General features: G+C 45.6%; 1 protein-coding gene across 1 annotated transcript in view; it reads left to right on the top strand.

Moving 5' to 3' along the window:
* The window catches only part of LOC137529073 (succinyl-CoA:3-ketoacid coenzyme A transferase 1, mitochondrial-like), a 219,170-nt gene that overhangs the window by 124,495 nt on the left and 69,639 nt on the right, over positions 1-25,036 (top strand). Inside the window, exons 13-14 of the mRNA XM_068250995.1 lie at positions 2,128-2,200; positions 4,209-4,284. Coding sequence (XP_068107096.1) covers positions 2,128-2,200; positions 4,209-4,284 — 149 coding nt within the window. The remainder of the gene's footprint in view (positions 1-2,127; positions 2,201-4,208; positions 4,285-25,036) is intronic.

The following is a 25,036-nucleotide window of genomic DNA, read 5'->3' as shown; positions in this document are numbered from 1 at the left end:
GAGTGCAGTGGTGTTGTTAGAGTGCCATGGGCAGAGGCGTAGCTAAGGCGGTGCAAGGGGGAACATATGTCCCCGGGCGCAGCATCTGGTCCCTACAGCACTTTTGAAAGAATAAGTAAGGGGAAGATATTCACCCCTGCTTTATGCCCACTCCATGCCTTTCTCCACCCCACCTCTCCTCATCATCGATAAAGTACCTACAGTGTAATTTTTTTTCCCCCCAGGATCCAATGCTTCTCATGTCATTTGGCCCCAAAGGCTCATTATTGAGTTAGTTCAGCGTCCACTTATTGCTTTAGCAACAAATATTACTTTGGCTAATAGTGACATTCCCATTTGCAGAAATTTATCCAGCGGTAAGTGATACTTTTAGGAAAAGAAATGCCAAGAAAACACAGGTCTGAAAGTCCTGGCCACAACAATTAACAAGAAAAGGGGCAGGGGACGACGACACTGGGCTGCAGGAGGGGGGGTGAATAATTGCAGCACTTGGGGGCCTGGAGGGGTTATTGGCTGCGATACTGTATGCGGTGCAGTCATTAACCCCTTCTGAGCCCCAAGTGTAGCCATTAACTTTGTTGGGTAGACTTATACTTGAGTCAATAAAACATTCCAGTTTAAGAGGGTTGAATATTGGAGTCGACTTATACACGAAGTCGACCTGTTTTCAAGTATATACGGTATCAATACGTGGCCACATGACCTGGTCAAGACTAGCCTCTATTACAGGCACTGAACACCATGCAGAGAAGCTAGGAGACGGAAGCTGCGCAGGGCCATGGATCAGGTATGACCACCTCCTGGCCAGCTGCACACTGTTGCTCGCTGTCTCTGGGATCTGCTGAACACTAGAGGAGGAGCAGGCAGACAATAGGGGCAAGTGGCAGAAGTTTGGGGCACTAGTCCCAACCCCTTTGGCCTAAAGATGCCACTGGTATGTATTATAAGCACATGTAACGGACCACCAAAACTGCCCTGTGAGAGTTGTAAGCAGAGGTAAAATAATATTTTGTTATTTATTACCTCTATTCAAAGCGAATAGGGGTAGATTCATCAAATGCCGGTAATAATGTGGTTCTCGGTAATAATGTGGTGCATGTAGCACCGTCCCTTACAACAGCAGCGCAACTAGCGGTACTAGAGTAGCGTGACTGTTGCTACAATAACACACGTTACTAATGATAATGCACCTTAGTAACGCATGTTCCCATAGCAGCTGTTGTGCTACTTTAGTACAGCAAGTTTTGCTTCTGGCGTAACTCAGTGCTGCATGCGGAGGTGACTGTAACATTGCCATGCCTTATGTGTGCAGTACAGTATTACCGGCATTTGATCAATATGGTCCCTATAAAGGTGATTATTAGCAGTACGGCATCAATAAAGAGCTAATTCAGGGACCAGAGGAAGGAGCTATTAATTACGGAGAACCTGATGCGGTCCACTATTGCTTTGCCACATGGAAATGAGACTCCTGTGGCTAACGGTCCTGTCTTGTGTCTTGTGACCTAAATCAGCTGAGTTGAAGAAGCTAGTAGCAGGCTCTGCAGGAAAGGCTGATTATCCTGCCTGATTTGCGCAGACTGAATTCTATAGCAGTAGAACTCTATAATACAGGAAGTCACTGGTGAAGGGGGCTCTGTCCGTTTTATTTGACGCCAGCTTACAAAGTGTCTTAAACAGGAAGGCGAGCCTAAATAAACATACTGTCATTAAGTTACATTCGTTATGTTAATTAAAATAGATGGGTAATATAATCTCTTACCCACCCTGTTTTAAAAGAACAGGCAAATGTATGTGATATCATGGGGGCAGCCATCTTTTTGGTTGAAAGGAGGTGACAGTGAGCATGAGACACAGTTCCAATTGTCCTGTGTCCTGATCACCCCTCCCAGCTGCACGCGCTAGGCAACGAGAACAACAAAAATCCCATCATGCTTTGCACAGCATCAGGGGAAAAATGCCGCCCTTTTGTGCCACTAAAAATGAGGCTTGGGTAAGAAAAACAAAGTTCTGATGCTGTGAAACTGTTAGAGAAACACCAAGCCTTTTCAGCGCTGCTGAGTATATTTTTAGTCTGGAGGTTCACTTTAAACTGAGCTGTATTTACCAAGCGGTTTGTGTTTTCAGGTAAAGAGACAGTGACGATTCTTTCCGGAGCAGCCTTCTTCTCCAGCGATGACTCTTTCGCCATGATTAGAGGGTATGTGCTTAGTATTATTTGTGCTCCTCCTACTTACTACTTTAGAAACTGCACATTAGGCATTTTAGGCCCCATTTCACACAGATGGCTGAATGAAGCTCCCGCCACCCGATTTAGATGCTGATGGCGGCATTTGTAGCCACATACGGGTCAGCGAATGACACACAGCAGAAAACCTCAGCGTCTAAAGCTGAAAAATGGACACCACCTTACTGACCTTTATCACTCACTCATGATGGGGTAGTCATATTAGCATAGCATGTTCCATCCTGTGATGCCTCCAATGTATGTGCCTATACCACCTGACTTTACATGCGTATTTACAACCTACGATCTCAACACATGGGGCGTGTATCCCTGGGGGTACTTTAATAGGCCTTCGAAGGGTAATTGAACTTGTCTTAAGGTGGCCCTAACAGTCCAATTTCTAGCAAAAAATCGTTTGAGCGATCAGAAATTCTGACCGGATTGGTTGTAAATCGCCGTTGATGGGCCCAATCATGAACGATTATAAAAATAGTCGTCCGATTTTAATTTTTTTTTTTTTTTTTTTTTTTATTGGTCAAACCAAAATTTGGCTTTTCTTGTTGGTTGTGATAGATAGGAAGCAAAGATTGGTTCATTGATGGTGAAGTGAACGATTTTTCTTCCGATCAGAATTATCTGATCGCTCGAACGTTTTTTCACTAGAAATTGGATCCTTAGTGACCACCTTTAGTCTAGCTATTATTGTACGTTTTGAAACTTAAAAATTAATTATATATAAATAAATTTGAATAAGTATTGATAGTTGATTAAATGCATCAAGGTATGTTTGAAAAGCATTTATTCACAATTATGGATTATTCCAAACAATTTATATGTATCGAGAGGTACTTGAGATGTTACCAGCAATAGGGGGTACTTGGCCAACGAAGTGATTAATAAAGGGGTACATACAAAAATATTGAGCAACACCGGCTTACATGATACAGATGATACCTTCCCACAATGCTTCCGGAGGACAGGCCTTGAGATCTTTGCCTGGGCACCTTCCCACAATGCTTCCGGAGGACAGGCCTTGAGATCTTTGCCTGGGCACCTTCCCACAATGCTTCCGGAGGACAGGCCTTGAGATCTTTGCCTGGGCACCTTCCCACAATGCTTCTGGAGGACAGGCCTTGAGATCTTTGCCTGGGCACCCTCCCACAATGCTTCCGGAGGACAGGCCTTGAGTTCTTTGCCTAGGCACCTTCCCACAATGCTTCCGGAGGACAGGCCTTGAGATCTTTGCCTGGGCACCTTCCCACAATGCTTCCGGGGGCCAGGCCTTGAGATCTTTGCCTGGGCACCTTCCCACAATGCTTCCAGAGGACAGGCCTTGAGATCTTTGCCTGGGCAAAGACCCAGATAGGCATACATGGCTATTCCCACAATGCTTCCGGAGGACAGGCCTTGAGATCTTTGCCTGGGCACCTTCCCACAATGCTTCTGGAGGACAGGCCTTGAGATCTTTGCCTGGGCACCTTCCCACAATGCTTCCGGAGGACAGGCCTTGAGTTCTTTGCCTAGGCACCTTCCCACAATGCTTCCGGAGGACAGGCCTTGAGATCTTTGCCTGGGCACCTTCCCACAATGCTTCCGGGGGCCAGGCCTTGAGATCTTTGCCTGGGCACCTTCCCACAATGCTTCCAGAGGACAGGCCTTGAGATCTTTGCCTGGGCAAAGACCCAGATAGGCATACATGGCTATTCCCCCTCCGAGTTGTAGCAACTCTGAGGGAGGAGTAATTTGTGGTCCGTATACCTGAATTACCCCGTGCGTGGGTCGCGGGATATAGCCACGCCAAGCTTCGACACTGCGCGGTCTCGCAGTAGGCGTCGAAAAGCCCAGCTTCACCAGATAGTTAATCTAGGGGTACTTTTTACTAATAAAGCATCCTATTTCTCTGGAAAGAAAATGCCAGTGTATACTTTGACATGAAAGCAGGTGTAGGTATGTATTAATGTACAGGTCTGTCTTTCTTTAGGGGCCATGTGGATCTGACTATGCTGGGAGCCATGCAGGTGTCCAAACATGGAGATCTCGCCAACTGGATGATTCCTGTGAGTAAAGGTGCAATTTTCCATGTAAATGTTGCTTTATGCAAGTCACAGAGATGGCTTTGCTTGTGAAAGAGGAAGTCTACTTCATGTAAAGTGCTATAATTTGTAATTCGATGAAGGGAGTGTAAGGCCTCATTCCCATGTTTGTAGCCATATAGCCAAACCCTGAATTACCTGGCCAAAAGGACAAATTAGATAATCAGTAGGGGAATATATCAATTAAAGAGGAACTCCAGTGAAAATAATGCAATAAAAGTTTCATTTTTACAATAATTATGTATAAATGATTTAGTCAGTGTTTACCCATTGTAAAATCTTTCCTCTCCCTAATGGTGACATTTTTACTGCTGACAGGTGATGTCAGTGGAAGGAGATGCTGCTTGCTTTTTGGCAGTTGGAAACATCTGTAAACAGTAAAACAGCTGTTATTTTCCACAATGCAATGAGGTTCACAGACAGGAAACTGCCAGGACTATGGTCATGACATCACACTGTGGGAGGGGTGTCACTACAATATCAGCCATACAGAGCCCCCTGATGATCTGTTTGAGAAAAGGAAAAGATTTCTCATGGGAAAGTGGGTTTCAACTACTGATTGGGATGAAGTTCAATTCTTGGTCACGGTTTCTCTTTAAGGAGGAACTCCAGTGAACATTTTTACTGTTGGCAGGCGATGTAGTTGCTGCATGGTTTTTGGCAGTTGGAAACAGCTGTAACAGCTATTTCCCACAATGCAACAGGGTTCACAGACAGGAAACTGCCAAAAAAAGTACGTACTTTTCTTGTGGGAGGGGTTTCACCACAATATCAATCATGCAGCGCCCCCTGATGGTCTGTTTGTGAAAAGCAATAGATTTCTCATGTAAAAGGGGGTATCAGCTACTGATTGGGATAAAGTTAAATTTTTGGTCGGAGTTTCTCTTTAAGTAAGAATGTACAAACACCTGTTCGTTTATTGTCTGTGAAATTAATTGCATTGTGGGGGATAGTAGCTGTTGCCAACTGCCAAAAGCAAGAGGTAACTCCCATATCCTCTGTAATAATCCCCTACTGTCGCTGCGTCCAGCAGCTGTCCCTGTTATTTTGTTACTGCGCATGGGCGCAGTAACGGACAGCTGGAGGGACCAGGGAGCGAGGTGGGTGAGCAGGCAGTTGCGTGCGCCCAGCGGGCACACGCGGCGTTTGCACACGCATGCGCAGTGTTTGGCGGTGGTAAAAAAAGACCTAGAGCCCATTTTTGAATGGGCTTGGGTCTACTAGTCCTATATATTACCCCGTGTCTCTGCGTCGTGTGTGTGTGTGTGTGTGTGTGTGTGTGTGTGTGTGTGTGTGTCTGTGCTTCCAGATCTGACAGTTTGCTGTCTGTGAACCTCATTGCATTGTGGGTCATAACAGCTTTTTTCGAACTGTCAAGCAGCAACATCTCCCTGTGTGCATATACTGTAGACAGCGGTGGAGGACAGGCGAGAGGGACGCATTTGTGCTCGCATTGCTAGGGGGGTGGGATCGTAGCCTAGTGCCCATTTTTTTTAATGGGCGCGCTTTTTTTTACTAGTACTGTATATATTGATATTTATGGAAGATATTGTGATACCTTTAGGCCAGAGTCACACTTAGCAGAACCGCATGCATTTTCCGCTATGTGGTATGGGGAAAACATGTGATTCTGCTAAGTGCGGCCCTGGCCTTAATCTCCCTCAAACGTCCTACATGTTGTCCTCCTATATTTGATGCGCTTCCCGATGTTTGGTGATTGATTCACTGGGATATTCATTCTTGTGTTTGTACTGTTGTGTTTATTACTTGTCTTAGAGATGTCCTTGAGAAAGGGAACCTTGAGTGACCCCAGAACAATAGCCATTTATCCTCTGTGACAAATAAAAGGCATTATTGTTTTGAAACATGTACATAATATTGCACATACTGTACAGAAAATGGTGTGATTTTAGCCAGTATCTTGAATGGGGGATGTAATTGCTCAGAGTTACAGTCGTTATACTATCTTTATTTAAAGAGGAACTGTCGCAAAAATCTTAATTTCAAACGCATACAAATAAGTACATTTCTTCCAGAGTAAAATGAGCCATACATGACTTTTCTCCTATGTTGCTGTCACTTACAGTAGGTAGTAGAAATCTGACATTACCGACAGGTTTTGGGTTAGTCCATCTCTTCATGGGGTATTCTCAGCATGGCCTTTATTCTATATAAAGACATTCCCTGAAAAATATTTATACAAAGATGCTGGCCAGCCTCCTAGTTTACTGTACACTTATTTGGCAGTTGGATGGAGCAACTGCCATTCACTAAGTGCTTTTAAAAATAAAGAAAATCCTGAGAACCCCCCCATGAGAAGATGGACTAGTCCAAAATCTGTCGGTTATGTCTGATTTCTACTACTTACTGTAAGTGACAGCAACATAGGAGAAAAGTAATTTATGGCTCATTTTACTCTGGAAGAAATGGACTTCTTATTTGTGTATGTTTACATATATTTTAAATTTTAAGATTTTCGTGACAGAGGTCCTCTAAAGAGGAATTTTACCAAAAGTGAAAAGTAAAAAAATCGAAGATAGATCGAGAAATGATTGATACTCGCTGTGTAATTCATTCCTGTTGTTTAATCCATCGTGAGCCTGCAGACCATCATCTTTACAGCTGCTGTAGATTTTTCTGATGTGTTATCAAGTTGCTTGCTCCCTCCATTTTCAGTATATTCTTCGGCTCTGGTATCTATAATTACCATTTGTGGTGCCGACCTTACTTGCTTGTTTGGACTCGTGACCTCATTGATGCTGGGATCTAGGTCACAGCACGTGTTTTTTTCCCTACATTTTTGCCTTGTAGGCGCTCCCCTCACTACAGGGCTTACATACTGTTAGTAGGCAGAGACAGAAGTGTTCCAGAGAGCTCTGCTCACATGACAATGAATGGGAGGCTTCATCTCCATCTATGCTCTTACATTTTTATTGTATCTGTATTTATAAAGCGTTCACATGTTCCACTGTGTTTTCACATGTGTAAAATCTCGTCACTAGCTGTCCCTCAGAAGGGCTTAATTACTACATAGTCCTTTGTAGTCTAGGCTCAATTTAGTGTTAAGACAATTAACTTGTCTGTATGTTTTTGAGATGTGGGAGGAAACCGGAGTGCCCAGAGGAAACCAACATAGACACTGGGAGAACATGATAAAGTCCTGGCTAGGATATGAACCACTGCAAGTTGATTGCTACCCACTACATCTCTGTGTCGCCACTGTTTATATGGCCACCTCTTAAGGTGGCCATACACTTATAGATTTGCAGTAGATTTGACCATCCGATAGATTTCTGTCCGATGCCTGTCAAGTCCAATCTGACAGGAATCTATCTGATGTGTGCCACTCACTATGAACAGATTTCAAATAGATTTCAGAATGGAATCTATTGGAAATCGATCTAAATGCATTATTGGACAGTTTGGACCATTAGATCCAATGCAACTCTATGGGCCATCGATCTGCCGAAATCAGCCGCAAATCGATCGAATGGGGAATTTGATAGGATCAAACGATTCTATAGAATCGATTGATGGCTGAAATCGACCAGTGTATGGGCCCCTTAACATCACTTTTACATGTCCCACCTCCCCTTTATCTGCCCCGCCCCTGGAGTCCTAATAGGGCTAGCAGCCATGGCGATGTGCCTCCTCATATTTGGGGTGAAGTATTCACCACACACCTGAGGACAATGCACAAACCCAGCCACACCCAACCTGCCACCTGTGCAAGAGTTCATCGTCCGCTGACCTGAACTCTTGCACAGCACAAAAGGAAAACAGAGAAACGCACCCTGTATGTATTTAGAGAGTTTAGCCTGTCAAACTCCCCCTCATCTGTGACTAATCACAACTGTAATATGATCCCTCAACTGTGTCAGCTGGTTGCCTCGGCAGAACAGATTATTTGTAAATACAGGATGTTAATCCTATGTCTGCTTTCATGAAAGCAGGAAGTATACACACTGCAGATTTACTGCAGAATTTGTATCAGCTGTACCAAAGAAATGTTTTTGTTTAAAGGTTATTATGCTGCTGCGTATCTTTTAGAGCATGGAGGAAGTTCTGAGATCAGGTCCACTTTAACCCTTTCCAACCCCGCAACAGACTGTTTTTGACATTGGAGTTTTACAGCATAGGTCCAATGCCAGACATAGTCTAACACAAGAAAAATAGGTGCTGCTAGGCGGTGCTGTGGATCAAAGCGTTGGACTAAGTATGACACTTGATTGTGGTCAACCTCATCCTCAGCCACTGCAACAATATTACTTGGGTGGATGCGGGCTTACTATTATGGATGCTGTAACACGTCATCACCCTACGCAGATCAAAATAAGGTCCCTTCTGGCACCCCTCTGTGCCATAAAATGTGGGAGGAGCTATAGTGCACCAGCAGCTGGTACCGCTCTAGTGCAAGGAGGGACAGACCCCTACGGCTCCTCCCTCTCCAACGACCACCCTCCTCCCCCACCGCACAGCAGAAAAAAAGAAAGTGCTGGCGGGGATGTGGATGATGACAAGATTGGATTGGAGAGGGTCAAGGTCCACTTTAATAGACATTTCATTTGGATCTTTTCATGTATGATTACCATTTTAAATGCCCAGCGTGGCAATTTTCCTTCCTATTTTTATTCCATTCCATTGTAAGAATCAGAAGTGATTGTTTCTGGCCTTTTCAACAATAAAAAAAAGAAAAGAAAAGACACTTCCGTCATTTTTGATCCCTTCATTTTCAAGGTCAAACCTAACATAGAATAGAATAGAAAGTAAAAAAAAAAGCTGGTGCTTTTATGGCCGTTCCATCAAAAAATCGTATTGTTCAAAAAATGAGTTGTTTTTATCAATGGCTTCATGGACATCATTTAAAGACCCACAAAGGAGGGGCAGACATTAAAGCAGATCTGAACTCAGAACTTCCTCCCTGCTCTAAAAGATAAACAGCATAATAACCTTTGAAGAAAAACATTTCTTTGTTGCAGCTGATAGAAATCCTGCAATACATTTTCAGTTTATTTTCTGCTTTCATGGAAGCAGACATAGGGTTAATATCCTGTGTTTACAAATTGGCTGCTCTGCCCTGGCAGAGGAGATTCCTGAGCTGACACAGCTGAGAGATCAAATTACAGTGGTGATTAGTCACAGATGAGGGGGAAATAGACAGGCTAAACTCTCTAAATACATACAGGGCACACTTCTCTGTTTTCCTTCTGTCCTGTGCAAGAGTTCAGCTCCACTTCAAGGGGGCAGATGGAAACTGGAGGAAGTTGGTTTGGTGAGAACTGGTTGAAAGTGAAAAGATGACCTGCACTGCCCAAAGTGACCAGTCAACCAATCAGATTGTTCCTTGCATGATTTTAATATGGTTTCCAGAATGAAAGCAGCATGGACATAAACAAATGCATCGCTAGTCTTAATGTATTTATCTATTTTATTGTTACAGACAATAAGTAGGGATGGCAGGCAGCACTAGATCATGCAAGAAAACAAGCCATGCAAACCTGCAGTGGAGTGATGGCCTTAGAGACCAAGTAGTTCAAGTTAGTCAGTGGGAAGGGGGCATGATGAGGAGGGTGCATGGCCACCTAGGCTACACTGGGAAGGGGGGTGAGAGACCATGCCACAGGCTTAAAGTCTAAAGGGAAGGGGTAGGGACACATTAGGTAAGAGTCAATGATTGGGTGCTCAGCAAAGAGGATTAGGGCATTGATGAGGGAGGGTAGGCCAGCGTTGAGAAGTGCATTTTGAGGGCTTCCTTGAAGGTGTTGAAGGAAGAATGAGCCTGATGAGGAGTGGAAGCGAACATTAATAATCTAGCGCAGGAGACTTGGGCGCAGCTGGCGCCACCATAGGCTGTAACAGGAATTACGGCTATAGCGGTGCACAGGGAGTAACTTCGGCGCCGTCAAAAGACGGAGCTGAAGTTTCTTTTAAAACAGTATAATTCAACCTCCAGCAATTGCTGGAAGCCGAATTACATCATTCCCCACTATCCATGGCGGCCTGGAGGGGGAATAGTAATTAACACGGCCGGGACTTGTGCAACAGCATGATCAGCCATATACCGCTGTATCCTGCGCCCAAGTCTCCTGCACTGATTCCTCTCGTATGCAGGCAGTCAGTCATTGGATAAGAAGGGGACAGCTGAATTGTATCTGTGGATGAGTTCAGATATGTAGGCCGGCCAAGTCTTGTGGACAGATTTGTAGGTCATACACAAGATCTTGAAGGTGATTCTAGATAAGCAGAATAGGCAGCCAGTGGATTTACAGAGGGAGCGGTGGGAAGAATGAAAGAATGATTGAGTCTAGCTGCTACAGTCATGATGCATGTACGCCAATGGATTGCAGGTATTGGAGGAGAAAGGGATGGTCCGCTGTGTCAAATGCATCGGAATGGTCAAGGAGGAGCAGGATGGAGTATTTGTCTTTGGCTTTGGCAAGGGTGAGGTCATTGATGGCTTTGGTGAGTGCTGTTCTGGTTTGGTTGAGTGGGCAGTCCAAAATCCAGATTGATGGGCTGTCATATAGGGAGTTTCACAGGAGGTTTTGTGCAAAGGATAGGCTGGTGGGGACTATCCCTCTTAAGAATCTAGCATGTGTACGCTTCCCCCCCCCCTCCCCCGACCACCTGACAGGGAGCATGAGACACAGTTCCAACTGTCCTGTGTCCTGATCGCTCATCCCAGTTGCTAGGCAACGAAAACAACAACATCAGAAATCCCATCATGCTTTTCACAGCATCAGGGGAAAAATGCCCGGGCAGTTTTCTTTGATGGGAAGGAGCTTAGCTTCTGTACAGCTAAAAATAAGACTTTGGTAAGAAAAACAAAGTTCTGATGCTGTGAAACTGTTAAAAAAACACCAAGCCTTTTCAGTGCTGCTGAGTAGATTTTTAGTCTGGAGGTTCACTTTAATGTCATCATGTCACATGTCCCTTCCCCCACTGACATCACTGCTTCACAGGACAGCTCTCAACTTGTGTTACCCTTGAGCAGGTGACTTGTGTTCCTGGTCATTTACGAAGCTGTTCCATTCCGCACTTTACACTGCGCTGTGTCAGGGGGTCAGTGTATCATTTTCTGGCCACTGCCTTGAATTACATTTCTGTGACTCTTCCCTCTGCTGCTTCACTTTTAAATATCTGACTGCTCATGGTGATAGCCGCACCTGAGTGTCTTTATGGCTGTAATTGGGAGCGCGACCTCAGTTTTACACCTAATTTCTCTTAATGGCTGCTGAACACTGCTGCTCTTTCCACGGCATTAAAGCTTTAATTTCAGCAGGGAACGGAATGGCTTTCATTTTATACAAGTACTTCTATGCCTGGCTGGTCAGACTGAATAAGTATGATGTGTTGTGTCATTGATTTTTTTTTTGCCTTCCCAAGAGGCAGAGTGTGGAGATGGTGAAAGTCTGGGCTCTAAGCGGCCCTAACAGGATTACATGGGCTGCCATTTTATCACTTTCTCATTGTCTGGCTGCAAGCTGATCTGAATTTGACTTCATTGGTCTGAATCACACATCTGCCAGTTCAGTGATTCAGAAGGTAATATGATCTGCATACATGTTCCAGGTCAGTGACTCAGGTGAGGCACATGGGGGCCGAGGTGACACGGAGGCTGAAGGAGTCAGAAGGGGGCACAAAGGGGGACAGAAGAAGCCACAAAGAGGGGCAGAGCGAGGGGGATTAACGGAGGCAAAGCGGGGCAGAGATAGCACAAGGGGACAGAAGGAGGCACAAGGGCACAGAAGGAGGCACAAGGGGAGCAGAGGTGGCACAGAGGGACTGAAGGAGGCACAAAGGGGGAAATTAGGAGGCACAGGGGGACAGAGGGATGCATGGGGGGGGGCAGTGGAGGCTGCCTGCAACTTACACTATCTGAACCTTGTGATGTCTGCTTTCCCGGGCCCTGCGATACTGCTGCTCCTCAGCAGATGCAGGTAATAGAACACCTGTGGGGGTGTGTCTTAGTCCAGGGTGGGGCTTAATGCAGGGGCGGGGTGTTATCCACTGGCATTGCACCCCCCAGAACTAATGGCACTCCAGGCAATGGCCTGTAATGCCTTTGCCTAAATCGGCCCTGGGCTGCAGTAGAGGTGCATTTAGAAAACTGGAAGCAAAGGAGGTTTTAGGCAGACAACACACTAGCTGCGATTGTGCCTCACAGTAATTACAGTATATGCCGCCAACAAAAAACAGTCGCAGCACAAAGTTCACGGAAAACATGATCGCAAAAGTGGGCAGGGACCCAGCAATCACAGGCGAAAACGGCCCGGCAAGCTGCTCCCTCCCTTATGTTACTGAGCACCAGTTCTTACATCATCAGTGGATGGGAGGGGTCATCCTCAGCTGCTGCTATTAGAATTATCTGGAGATCCATAGTGCACTTTACTTTTGTGATATTATCTTTTTTTTTTTTTTTTTAGCTTGAAACCAGTTCTGGGCATGTGGAGCAGGCTAATCAGTCTCCCTAATAACTGAAATATGCAGCATTGTGCTCCCCCTGCCAGGAGGGATGCTTGATTCCTGTTAATTGTGTCAGGAGGCAGGCACGTTTTTTTCCTCATTGGCTGGAACCCGCAGAGGTTGTGACGGAGTGCTGGAAAAGGTTGCGGCGTCTTCAGTGTTGGAGCCAGAGGCGATATCTGAGTAAAGCAGATCACGCACTTGTGTTGGCTGCCGAGCTGCTCGTTCTTATTTCAGGTGCCTGTTGTGAGTCATGTGGGAGGTATCAGTGACACCTTTACAGAAGGTCATGTAGTTAGCTGCAGAAATCAAGGCTTACAGTCTGTCCTGAGAGCAGGAGAGGTCACTTCTGATGCCTCCGTAACACGCTACGCCTCTGCAAACCACCTACAACATACTGTAATCATTCGTATACACACTGCCGCATTTATGTACCTGAGCCATTGTACTTTTAATTGGCAATAATCATGGCAAGCAAACAAGACGGCCCTAGTCTATTTCAGTGGACCCAACAGGAATCCCCATAGGATTAGAAGTGCATAAGCTTAGTCTGTGCATTAACAGGAGGCGGGAGTCTTTTATTGACCCATATACAGGACAGGTGTGCTTGGTCCAGAGCACTTGCTCTTTCTCTACCTATGTGAGAATTCCCATAGGCAAACGAGCTCTTCCATTTCTAAAGGTACATCAGGCGATGATAGGCAGATTCGACCAAGACTGCAGGATGATTCACGATCAATTTCAGCATGAAATCTCGCAGGAATTGGCTCCTGCAGCCATCAAGAGCCACATCTGGCTCCCGAGCCATAGCTTCTCTACAGCACCAGGGGTTTTGTTGTGTTTATTGCTCGACCGGGTATCGCTTACTGTTACCACCATGCATCTGATTGACCACGATGGCTCGACATCTTGCAGGTTTAGTAAAGTTGTGTGCGCTCTGAGGGTCCCGGTGTGCAATTTTAGTATGAGTGTTTCCCCTTGGATCCCCTATTTCTTACAAATTAGTGGTTGCAACCAAATGTAGTGAGTTTGCTGCAACCAGGAAGCAACCAGCTGTCTATTGGATTCCCACTGGGTCCTCTAAAGTAGACTGGAGCCAGCAAGACTGGGTATTTTCTCCAAGTCGTATGTGTGACCTTATATTTCAGTGCAGTGTTCTCCCAAGGCTCTTTTAGCCGGGTGCTCCACCCGGCTAGTTTTGGTGAGCACCCGGCTGTCATCGGCTCACCTCCTCCTCTGCTGTAAGCAGAGTTGCGCAAAGAAGCACCAGCCCTGCATTCTCTCATATTGCCCCACCCGGCTACTATTTCATGCCACCCGGATGGAAAAACATTCTGTGGAGAACACTGCAGTACTGCCAGTTAAAAAAAGAAGCAAATACCCACAAAACTGGTTTCAAGCTAAGTACACTAGAGGACGGTATTCAGAGCTTTCTTGGCCGAGAATTTAGTGCGTGTACAGCTGCCCTGATATGTTCTTAAAGACGGTGATGAACGAAAATTCATAAAGAGGTGGGCACAAATTGAAGCAAGATGGCAGTGCACATAATGATCTTTGTCTTTCTTAAAGGGGAACTGAAGAGAGATGTATATGGAGGCTGCCATGTTTATTTCCTTTTAATCAATACCAGTTGCCTGGCAGCCCTGCTGGTCTATTTCTCTGCAGTAGTATCTGAATAACACCAGAAACAAGCATGCAGCGAGTCTTGTCAGATCTGACTTTAAAGTGTGAAACACCTGATCTGCTGCATGCTTGTTCAGGGGCTATGGCTAATAGTATTAGAGGCAGAGGATCAGCAAGGCTGCCAGGCAACTGGTGTTGCTTAAAAGGAAATAAACATGGCAGCCACCATATACCTCTCTTCAGTTCCCCTTTAAGACATTGGGTAACTAGTGGTGCACATACACGGTGCAATCAAAACATTTGATTTTCCCATTTATTTTACCAAAATAATCGAATAGCGTAAAAATCTAAAAGAATATTTTTTTTTTTGTTCAAGAAAAACGATTATTCAATTTTTTCCGATAAAAATCTGATCGGACATGTTGGAAAAATCTTGGTGATTGTTTGCGAAATTGTATAGTGTATGGTAATTTGTATTAGAAAATACTATTAGATAAACCAACTTTTTCTTTGTATTTGATAGTTTTTCTCAGATTTATAGAAAAATAAAACGTTCATGTATGGTACCTCGAAAAGGAATTTTAAATAGCTATTTGACCAAATGAAATAATCGATCGAATTTCTCTGATCGTAAAAAAATTGTACCGTGTATGGGCACCATAAGACACGTCAATTTTTTAATGCAACTAGGTGTACACAAGAGATACAAGATAAGATATAAGATAAGCTTATAGCCTCAATTCACTAAGCTTAACTCCTGTCTTTAATAACTCTTCTGAGCTGTTTTACAGTTATTACAATTATATCACCATGGTGATAACTGTAAAACAGCTCAGAAGAGTTATTAAACACAGGAGTTAAGCCTAGTGAATTGAGGCAATAGGCTTTACCAAATGTTTTGCAAGCAAAATAGTTTGTAGCATTAGATAAAGCAATGTCTGGGCACTTGTCCAACTTCCTGAAATTACACCTCTTTATTTTATCCCAGAGGCCACGTTCGCATTGTAGTGCCGCAAGCTGAATTACAGAGCGGCCATTATGCCACAACGCACCACTGTGAACGAGGGCTAAGAATGCAAGTCAGATACAATGGTAGGGTGTGTACAGCAATTTTGCTGCTTCCTCAGAGGCCACAAGACAATTTCTGGTGGCTCTGACGAAGTGGGCAAACCCACTAAATTGCTGATTGCACATACTACCATTCCTATCTATCTTTCATTCTTAAATGCTACGTACACACATGCGACAACGATCGTTCGTTGTCAACGACGAACGAACTTTTAATTGATGAAAGAACGACCTATGTAAAGCTAGTTTTAAAAGGTGTGTAACGATCTGATCGTTAGAACGAACGTTATATCACGTAAAAGCACCTATTGCGCCTGCGCATAAAAATAAAAAATGTTCCGTGGAGAAATAGTGAAATGCGCATGTCAAGCCTAGTACGAACGACCGTTTCCAACGATGTACTACTTTTGCAAACGATCGTCGTTGGAAAAAATCCGCCAAGCTAGATCGTTCGTTTTTAACGATCTAGCTCGTCCGTCGTTAGACTTAATGGTCGTTGGCTGCTTTTTTTTTTTAAACGATCGTCGTTTGTAACGATCGGGGAACGATCGTTTCAAACTACTATAGTCGCATGTGTGTACGCACCTTTACGGATGAAATAAAGAAGTTGTTATTTTTGAAAATTGGACTAGTGCCCGGATTTTATTTTATGTTAGAGATTGATGGATGTAAAACCGGAGTGCACAGCCCTGACACCTGGATACCCTTATATAGTTCTGCTGATCCAATGCATTTAGTGCCAACCATCTGCTTCTGTTGCTGATGAAGAAAAATAATTTGGCTGAAAGTTTGCTTTAATTCTGATCTCTGTAGACAGCGGAGTATAGCGTATAAGTGTCTCACTGTGCTCATCCGCTAGCGTCGTGCCTCCATGCTGTACCAGAACTATAAGAGTGCAACCAACCGTTTTTGAGATCATCTGTTTTACCAGAGTGTCCTCATTTGTTTTTGTCTGGCTACCTTTTGGTGCAACTTTCATATTTGCTTAATTTTGATGACCGTGTGCTGCCTGCTAGTTAGCAGTGTGTTGTCAGAGGTCCAGCAGGCTATATTCAGGGAGCGCAAACTAATTACCTTAATAAAAAGCCGCCCTGAAGCCAATTCTGTAATTTAAACCTAATGTAAACCTTCAGAAGCTCAGCACTGTGAAACACACCACAGCATGGAAGAAGTACCTGCGAGGTGAATACAGGTTGTTCCAGACTTACAAACGCCCAACTTACGAACGACCCACCGATACGAACGGCATGGATTCTGTGTTTCCATGGGAACAAGTCAAAAAAATGTTTTTTTTAAATTGGACTTTGTTTTTGAAAAAATCGATCTTAAAAAATACAAAGAAAAAAAGAGGTACAGGGGACAGAGATGGCACAATGTTACACAATGTTACAACTTAAGAACAGATTCAGGTTAAAGTGGATCGGAGATGAACTTTTACACATTGCATAATTGGGTTCCTTTCCTATTGTTTATAGGGCATTCCTCAAGCCAAATACTTTTTTGTTTTTGTTTTAATACTGTAAATCCCTATAAACTAAACAAGCCACGCCCACAGGTTTTCGGAGAGCCAAGGCACTTTCAGACAGTAGCAAGGGCTCATGGGAGCTCAGTCTGGGCAGGAGGAGGAGGGGGAGGTATTACTAGCCAGAGATTTCAGAGGCAGAGGGGAGGAGGGGGGATTAGGTTTCTTTGCTCAAGATGCAGATAAGCCTGCCTCTGTAATGTTTATAAATAACATGGCTGCTGTCATTGTATCACAGGAAGAAATAATCATATTCTATTGAAGCTGTTTGCTGCTAGATTTGTTGTGTAAACTATCTAAACTTTACATAAGATATATAAACAAGTTACTTGTTCTAGTTAGTTTTTCATCTCAGATCCGCTTTAACCTCCTTAGCGGTATGGACGAGTTATTACATCCATTACCGCCGGAGGACGCCGCTCAATTTTCATAATTTTGTTTTAAAACACGCAGCAAGCACTTTGCTTGCTGTGTGTTGTAGACGATCGCCGCCGATGCGCCGCTACCCGCCACGTAAGGGCCTCCCCCCCCCCCCCCCCTCCAGAGACCCCTGCGCAGCCTGGCCAATCAGTGCCAGGCAGCGCTGAGGGATGGATCGGGACTCCGGATGACGTCACGACGTCGATGACGTCATCGCGATCGTCGCCATGGTGACGGGGGAAGCCCTAAAGGAAATCCTGTTCAGAACGGGATTTCCTTATGGCTAACAGCGCCGGCGGCTATGGGAGGGGTGGGAGGGATGTGGAAGGGAGGGGGGCATCATGTAGCTAGCGCTAGGCTAGCTACATGATTGAAAAAAAAAATATTAAAAAAAATAGCGCTGCGCTGCCCCCCTGGCGATCTTTAATAGAACGCCAGGGAGGTTAAGAACGAACCTACAGTCCCTATCTCGTTCGTTAACCGGGGACTACCTGTAATAAAGAAAACAATTGAAAACAAATCAAAAAAACTTTACCGCACAAGACAATGTTTAAATTATGGGCATTGCTTTACAGCACCTTAATTAATTGAGTTATAGAACCTTAATTAAAGGACCACTATCGCAAAAAATAAAAAAAATTAAAATACATATTTATAATACATATTTATAAGAGGTACATATCTCCTCAAGTACAATGCACCATTAATTATTTTTCTCCTATGTTTCTATCACTTATATTAGGCAGTAAAAACCAGACAGATCTGGCAGGTATTGGACTAGATTCAACACACACAAGCAATTGAACACAGCAGTACATGCATCCAGCTACATTTGAAAGTGGTCAGCAGGTGCTCGTCAGCCAATCAGGATGCACTGTCATACACCCTTTACCTGCCATACCCCATCTAGCAGCCATTAGCATTCAGGTGGGAGGCTTCAGTTGGACGCCATCGCAAGATTGCGTCACTAGCAGGACCGCCCCGTGCAGGCATCCCTCCCACAGGGGTCCCTCCCTAACCGCTCACCTGTCCGCCATGTCCTAGAGCTGAAAGAAAACGTTTAAAAACACACAATTGGTTCGCACGATGGCCAGGGGCCCCGGACCTCTCTCACTGGCCGGGGCCCCAAGGCTAATATGCGATACCTGGAGGGGAGTGCAGGTGGGTCTGAACCTCTCACACCCAGGCTCTGGACCTCTCACATCCAGAAAACCCACCAACACTGCCTCCATACTGAATGCTAAATTCAACACACACAAGCAATAGAACACAGCAGTACATGCATCCAGCTACATTTAAGTGGTCAGCAGGTGCTCGTCAGCCAATCAGGATGCACTGTCATACACCCTTTACTACCACATGTAGCAGCCATTAGCATTCAGGTGGGAGGCTTCAGTTGGACGCCATCGCAAGATTGTGTCGTTAGCAGGACCGCCCCGTGCAGGCATCCCTCCCACAGGGGTCCCTCCCTAACCGCTCACCTGTCCGCCATGTCCTAGAGCTGAAAGAAAACGTTTAAAAACATACGATTGGATCACACGATGGCCAGGGGCCCCGGACCTCTCTCACTGGCCGGGGCCCCAAGGCCAATATGCGATACCTGGAGGGGAGTGCAGGTGGGCCTGGACCTTTCACACCCAGGCTCTGGACCTCTCACATCCAGAAAACCCACCAACACTGCCTCCATACTGAATGCTAAATTCAACACACACAAGCAATAGAACACAGCAGTACATGCATCCAGCTACATTTAAGTGGTCAGCAGGTGCTCGTCAGCCAATCAGGATGCACTGTCATACACCCTTTACCTGCCATACCACATCTATCAGCCATTAGCATTCAGGTGGGAGGCTTCAGTTGGACGCCATCGCAAGATTGCGTCACTAGCAGGACCGCCCCGTGCAGGCATCCTTCCCACAGGGGTCCCTCCCTAACCGCTCACCTGTCCGCCATGTCCTAGAGCTGAAAGAAAACGTTTAAAAACACACGATTGGATCACACGATGGCCAGGGGCCCCGGACCTCTCTCACTGGCCGGGGCCCCAAGGCCAACACGTGATACCTGGAGGGAAGTGCAGGTGGGCCTGGACCTCTCACATTAAGAAAACCCACCAACACTGCCTCCATACTGAATGCTAAATTCAACACACACAAGCAATAGAACACAGCAGGTATTGGACTAGTCCATCTCCTCATGGGGGATTTTCACTATTTCCTTTATTTTTTACAAAAGCACTTTATGGAAAGCATTTAGATTAGGATGCCGGCTGGCCTCACTACTCATTTGCACACAGTTTTGGCAGTTGGCTGAATAACTGCCATTCAGAAAGTGCTTTTGAAAATAAATATTGACAGGAGATAAGCAGGTCTTCCACCATCAGCCTGTGCCAAGAAGCATGTTCAACCATCGCTCCATCTTAGTCTCATTTCATTTGCATCCCTTCCATGTAAAGTCTGTGACCCAGCCACAGCTTGACTTTTATAGAGCAGAATCTTGGCGCACTCAAGTCTTTTAAACATAGCTAAGCAATTATTAGAGTATGCATTTTTTATAGATTAAAGTGAACCTCCAGACTAAAAATCTATTCCGCAGCACTGAAAAGTCTTGGAGTTTCTTTAACAGTTTCACAGCATCAGAACTTTGTTTTTCTTACCAAAGCCTCATTTATAGCTGAACAAAAGCTAAGCTCCGCCCCATCAAAGAAAACTGCCCGGGCATTTTTCCCCTTAAGCTGTGCAAAGCATGATGGGATTTCTCATGTTGTTGTTCACTTTGCCTAGCAACTGGGAGGGGTGATCAGCACACAGGACAGTTGGAACTGTGTCTCATGCTCCCTGTCACCTCCTTCCAACCAAAAAGTTGGCTGCCCCCATGAAATCACAAACATTTGTCTGTTCTTTTAAAACAGGGTGGGTAAGAGATTATATTACCGATCTATTTTAACTAACATAAATGAGAGTATGTTTGTTTAGGCTGAAGTTCCTCTTTAAACATTAGATTCAGTACATAAATCAAATCTATCAAAAAGCTCTATGTGCATAATGTTAATCGATTGGCTGTTTTATTGATCGAGTATTGATTGGTCATGTGTAATCCATCAGACTTGGTAGGAGGCTGGTGGCGGCAGCAGTAAAGTCGGCCATACATCATGTGTGTGATGGTGTATGGGCAGATCGACCAAGAGACAGATCTCTCGCTGATCCAATCTGATTGGACAGAGATCTGTTGCCTGCCCATACACCTGGGCTGATTCCCGATTGATTTCAGCATGTAATCTAATGGGAATCAGCCTTGTGACGCCACTTCCACCGCCTCGCCGGCCCTGGCGCTGTCCCCCTAGTGTAAAATGTGCCCTGTGTGTGAATACTGGTTGAAGTCCGCCCCTGGGTCCATGCTCCGTCCACATACTTGTGCCTAACATGGACCACGTATACGCGGGCAACCACGTGAAGCATATGTATGTGCACGGAGCCAGCGGCGGACACCGACAGGTAAAGTATTCACGCACAGGGCACATTTTACTCTTAGGGGGGACAGTGCTGGGAGTTGACATATTTGTTGCTCGCCCTGATATCTCATTCCGTTACCGCTGCACTCCCGATTGAGCATGTCGGCCCTACATCTTGCAGCATGTCAAATGGATACATGTGACCAATTTTGGCCTGACATTTCGGTCATTCTGCTAACACTTCAATGAGAACATTCCAATACAAATAGGTTGCGTTGGTAGGATGATTATATTGTCCACTGCAACCCCCCACTGTGCAGATCAGCTAATTGTGGCCCAGCGCTGCGTCGGCTGTTTGGGCGCCGGTTATAACGACACTCAGTTGCTAATTTGGGTAACGGCCATTACTAGAGCTTAATTTAGAAAAAAATAGGTAATTCGGCTGCCAGCACTAGCAAGTGCACGAACTACGTGCCCCCCCCCCCCCTCTTTGTGACAACTTGGAGGGGGAACAGCATTTAACATGTTCACAAGTTTCGGCGGGAGCAGGGTAAGCCATCTTTCAGCTTCACCCTGCACCCACATTTTTAAATGTATGCCCACTGTGAATGTAGCCTTAAGTGGGTTCAGTTTGTGGTGGAGTCTTTTGCCAGTGGGCCTTAAAGTGGATCCGAGATGAAAAACTAACTCTAGCAAGTAACTTGTCTATATATCTTATCTAAAGTTTAGATCGCTAACACAGTAACTCTAGCTGCCAACAGCTTCAACAGTTTATTATTATTTATTCCTGTGATACAATGAGAGCAGCCATGTTCTGTTTGTCATCATTACACAGGCAAGCTGCTCTGCATCTCCACCCCTCAGCCTGTGAAAACCTAATTCCCCCTCCTCCTCCCTCCTCCCCTCTGCCTTTCAAATCTCTGGCTAGTAACCTCCTCCTCCTCCTCCTGCCCAGCCTGAGCTTCCATAAGCCCTTGCTACATGAATCTGAGAGTACCAAGGCACTCTGGAGAAGCTGTGGGCGAGGCTTGTTTAGTTTATAGGGAATTAGCGTATTAAAGCAAAACAAAAAGTACGGTATTTTGTTTGAGGAATATAAACTATATGAAAGGAATACAATTATGCAATGAGTAAAAGTTTATCTCGGATCCACTTTAAGGCATAAGATGTTTCTGGGGAAACTGATTTTGTGTTTTAGCTGCTGGCTGCACACATTGGCTGCTGTTGGTGTTGGTAGATGATTTGTTTTCAGGAGGGATCTGAAGAATCTGCTGTTTCACCACAGCTTAAGCTTCATTTTTTTTCCTGTTTATGTCTTCTCATGCCTTGTGAGTCTCAGCGCTGGTTACCATGGGAAAACTAGCAAATTGGCAAGCTTAAACATTAAAGCCCAGCTAAACCCAATTAAGCATGGGAAATTCTCACAGCAATCATGTTGATTAGTGTAAGTTAAATGTAATACCGCTGAAAGTGAACTCTTTCATTATAGAAATGTGCCATGCAGCTGCTTTAATACTCAAAACAAGTGATAGGCCAATTTCTCGTGGTGCTGTTTGCAAACTCAAAACGTTTTCTCCTGGTGAACACCCACAAATGCAAATGTGCAAATCCTGACGTGAAATAGGTGAACACCCACAAATGCAAATGTGCAAATCCTGACGTGAAATAGGTGAACACCCACGAATGCAGATGTGCAAATCTGGACGTAAAATAGGTGAACACGCACAAGTGCAAATGTGCAAATCCTGATATGAATTTGGTGAACATGCACAAGTGCAAATGTGCAAATCCTGAAGTGAATTTGTGTTCTTGAACGTGTTTGCGAACTCTGGCGCTATTGGCCATTCCAGCGCAGCTGACTTTAGTTTGAAGGTCATTCTGGGCATCATGGGATAAAAGTTGGCCATTTGCATATTCCCAAATCCCCACAGATATACGAGTTTGTGAACGCATTGATGCTTCCAAACACCATCCCTACTTACCAGGTCCCCTATCCAGCCTTGCTACGAGTGTGAGGTCACTTGATCCAGGGTGTTACAGTACACATGCTCCTGGACAGGCTGACAAACCTAGATAGCCAGATGTTCCCTCAGTATAAGGCCCCTCCAGTTTAGGTAGGCACATGTACCCCCAGTATTAACCCCACCTATAGGTACCCAGATATGCTCCCAATATTAGCCCCCCAAGAATAGATAGCTAGATGCAGGCCCGTTTCTAGGGCCGTCCGGGGCGTGCCGCCGCCCGGGGCGCTGTTGGGAGGGGGGCGCTGTAATGGAGGGGGGAGCCGGAGCCGCGGGGAGGGCAGCCCTCCCTCTCCCTCCCTCTCCTGGGCCGCCCTCCCTGCTCCCCCCTCAGATGCAGATGCAGAGCGAGCAGGCAGGAAGCGCTGTTTACAATTCACCTCCCTGCGTTCCAAGCGCTGCTCTCTCGCCGCCTGTCTCCTCTTTGCATACATGCTGATACACACGCTGCTTCCTGTTTAGCCGGAAGCAGCGTGTGTATCAGCGTGTGGGCAGATGGGAGAAGACCGGCGGCGAGAGAGCAGCGCTTGGAGCCAGGGAGGTGTTGTAAACAGCACTTCCTGGCTGCTCGCTCAACATCTGAGGGGGGAGCACGGAGGGCGGCCCGGGAGAGGGAGGGAGAGGTCGGCTCCCCCCTCCATTATAGGGGACCTACACTGGGGGCACCTACCTAATCTAACCTACACTTGGGGGCAGCTACCTAATCTAACCTACACTGGGGGCAGCTACCTATCTAACCTATACTGGGGGGCACCTACCTAATCTAACCTATACTGGGGGGCACCTACCTAATCTAACATACACTGGGGGGCAGCTACCTATCTAACCTACACTGGGGGGCAGCTACCTATCTAACCTATACTGGGGGGCACCTACCTATCTAACCTATACTGAGGGGCACCTACCTATCTAACCTATACTGAGGGGCACCTACCTATCTAACCTATACTGAGGGGCACCTACTTATCTAACCTATACTGAGGTGCACCTACTTATCTAACCTATACTGGGGGGCAGCTACCTATCTAACCTATACTGAGGGGCACCTACCTATCTAACCTATACTGAGGGGCACCTACCTATCTAACCTATACTGTTGGGCAGCTACCTATCTAACCTATACTGGGGGGGCAGCTACCTATCTAACCTATACTGGGGGCACTTATCTAACCTGTATTGGGGGCACCTACCTACCTAGCTAGCCTATACAGGTGGCAACTATACTGGCTACCTATATTGCAGGCACCTACCTAAATAACCTATACTGGGGGCAACTATTCTGGCTACCTATATTAGAGGCACCCACCTAGCTAACCTGTACTGGGGCACCTACCTAACTAACTTATACCGGGGGCGCCTGCCTATCTAACCTATACTGGGGGCAACTATACTGGCTACCTATACTGGAGGCACCTACCTGGCTAACCTATAGCGGGGGCAACTATACTGGCTCACCTATGCCTGGCTACCTATACTGGGGTACCTATTCTTGGCTACCTATACTGGGGGGACCTATACTAAGTGCAACTAGACCTGGCTAACCTATACTGCGGGCACCCATACCTTGCTTGGGGGGGGGGGCGCAATTTTTACACCCTCACCCTGGGTGCATTTTAGCCTAGAAGCTGCACTGGCTAGATGTTCCCCCAGTATAGATTGCAGAATGTGCCCCCAGTATAGATAGCCAGATGTGCACTCAGTATTAGCTCCTCCCCAAGTATAAATAACCAGATGAGTCCCCCCAGTGTTAGGTCCCCCACCCTTCCAGTATAGATAGCCAAATGTACACCCAGTATTAGCCACCCCCCAGTAAAGATAGTGAGATGTGCACCCAGTATTAGCCCCCATTATAGATATCCAACTGTACCCCTGGTATTAGCCCCCCCCCCCTCCTCCCCATTTAGGTACCCAGATTTGTGTTCAGTAGATATATTGCAGCGGAGGCTAAAGTAGCTGTGCCTATCTAAAATTTAGATATCCGTTTTGGCTTGAGTCTTTTAGACTGCCATTGCTTCAGTTGTGTTCCCATCTTGCTTCAGAGGTTTCTGAGATGCAGGATTGCATTGACTTCATCCCTTCTTATATGGTTTTATCTGCTTGGCAATCTCTTCTTATAGAATTCCACTAGACCTTTAGATGAAATGTGTG

Source organism: Hyperolius riggenbachi, chromosome 1 (assembly GCF_040937935.1).
Source record: "Hyperolius riggenbachi isolate aHypRig1 chromosome 1, aHypRig1.pri, whole genome shotgun sequence".
Lineage (NCBI taxonomy): Eukaryota > Metazoa > Chordata > Amphibia > Anura > Hyperoliidae > Hyperolius > Hyperolius riggenbachi.
The sequence above is the reverse complement of the archived record's forward strand: the minus strand, read 5'-3'. Positions and strand labels throughout refer to the sequence as shown.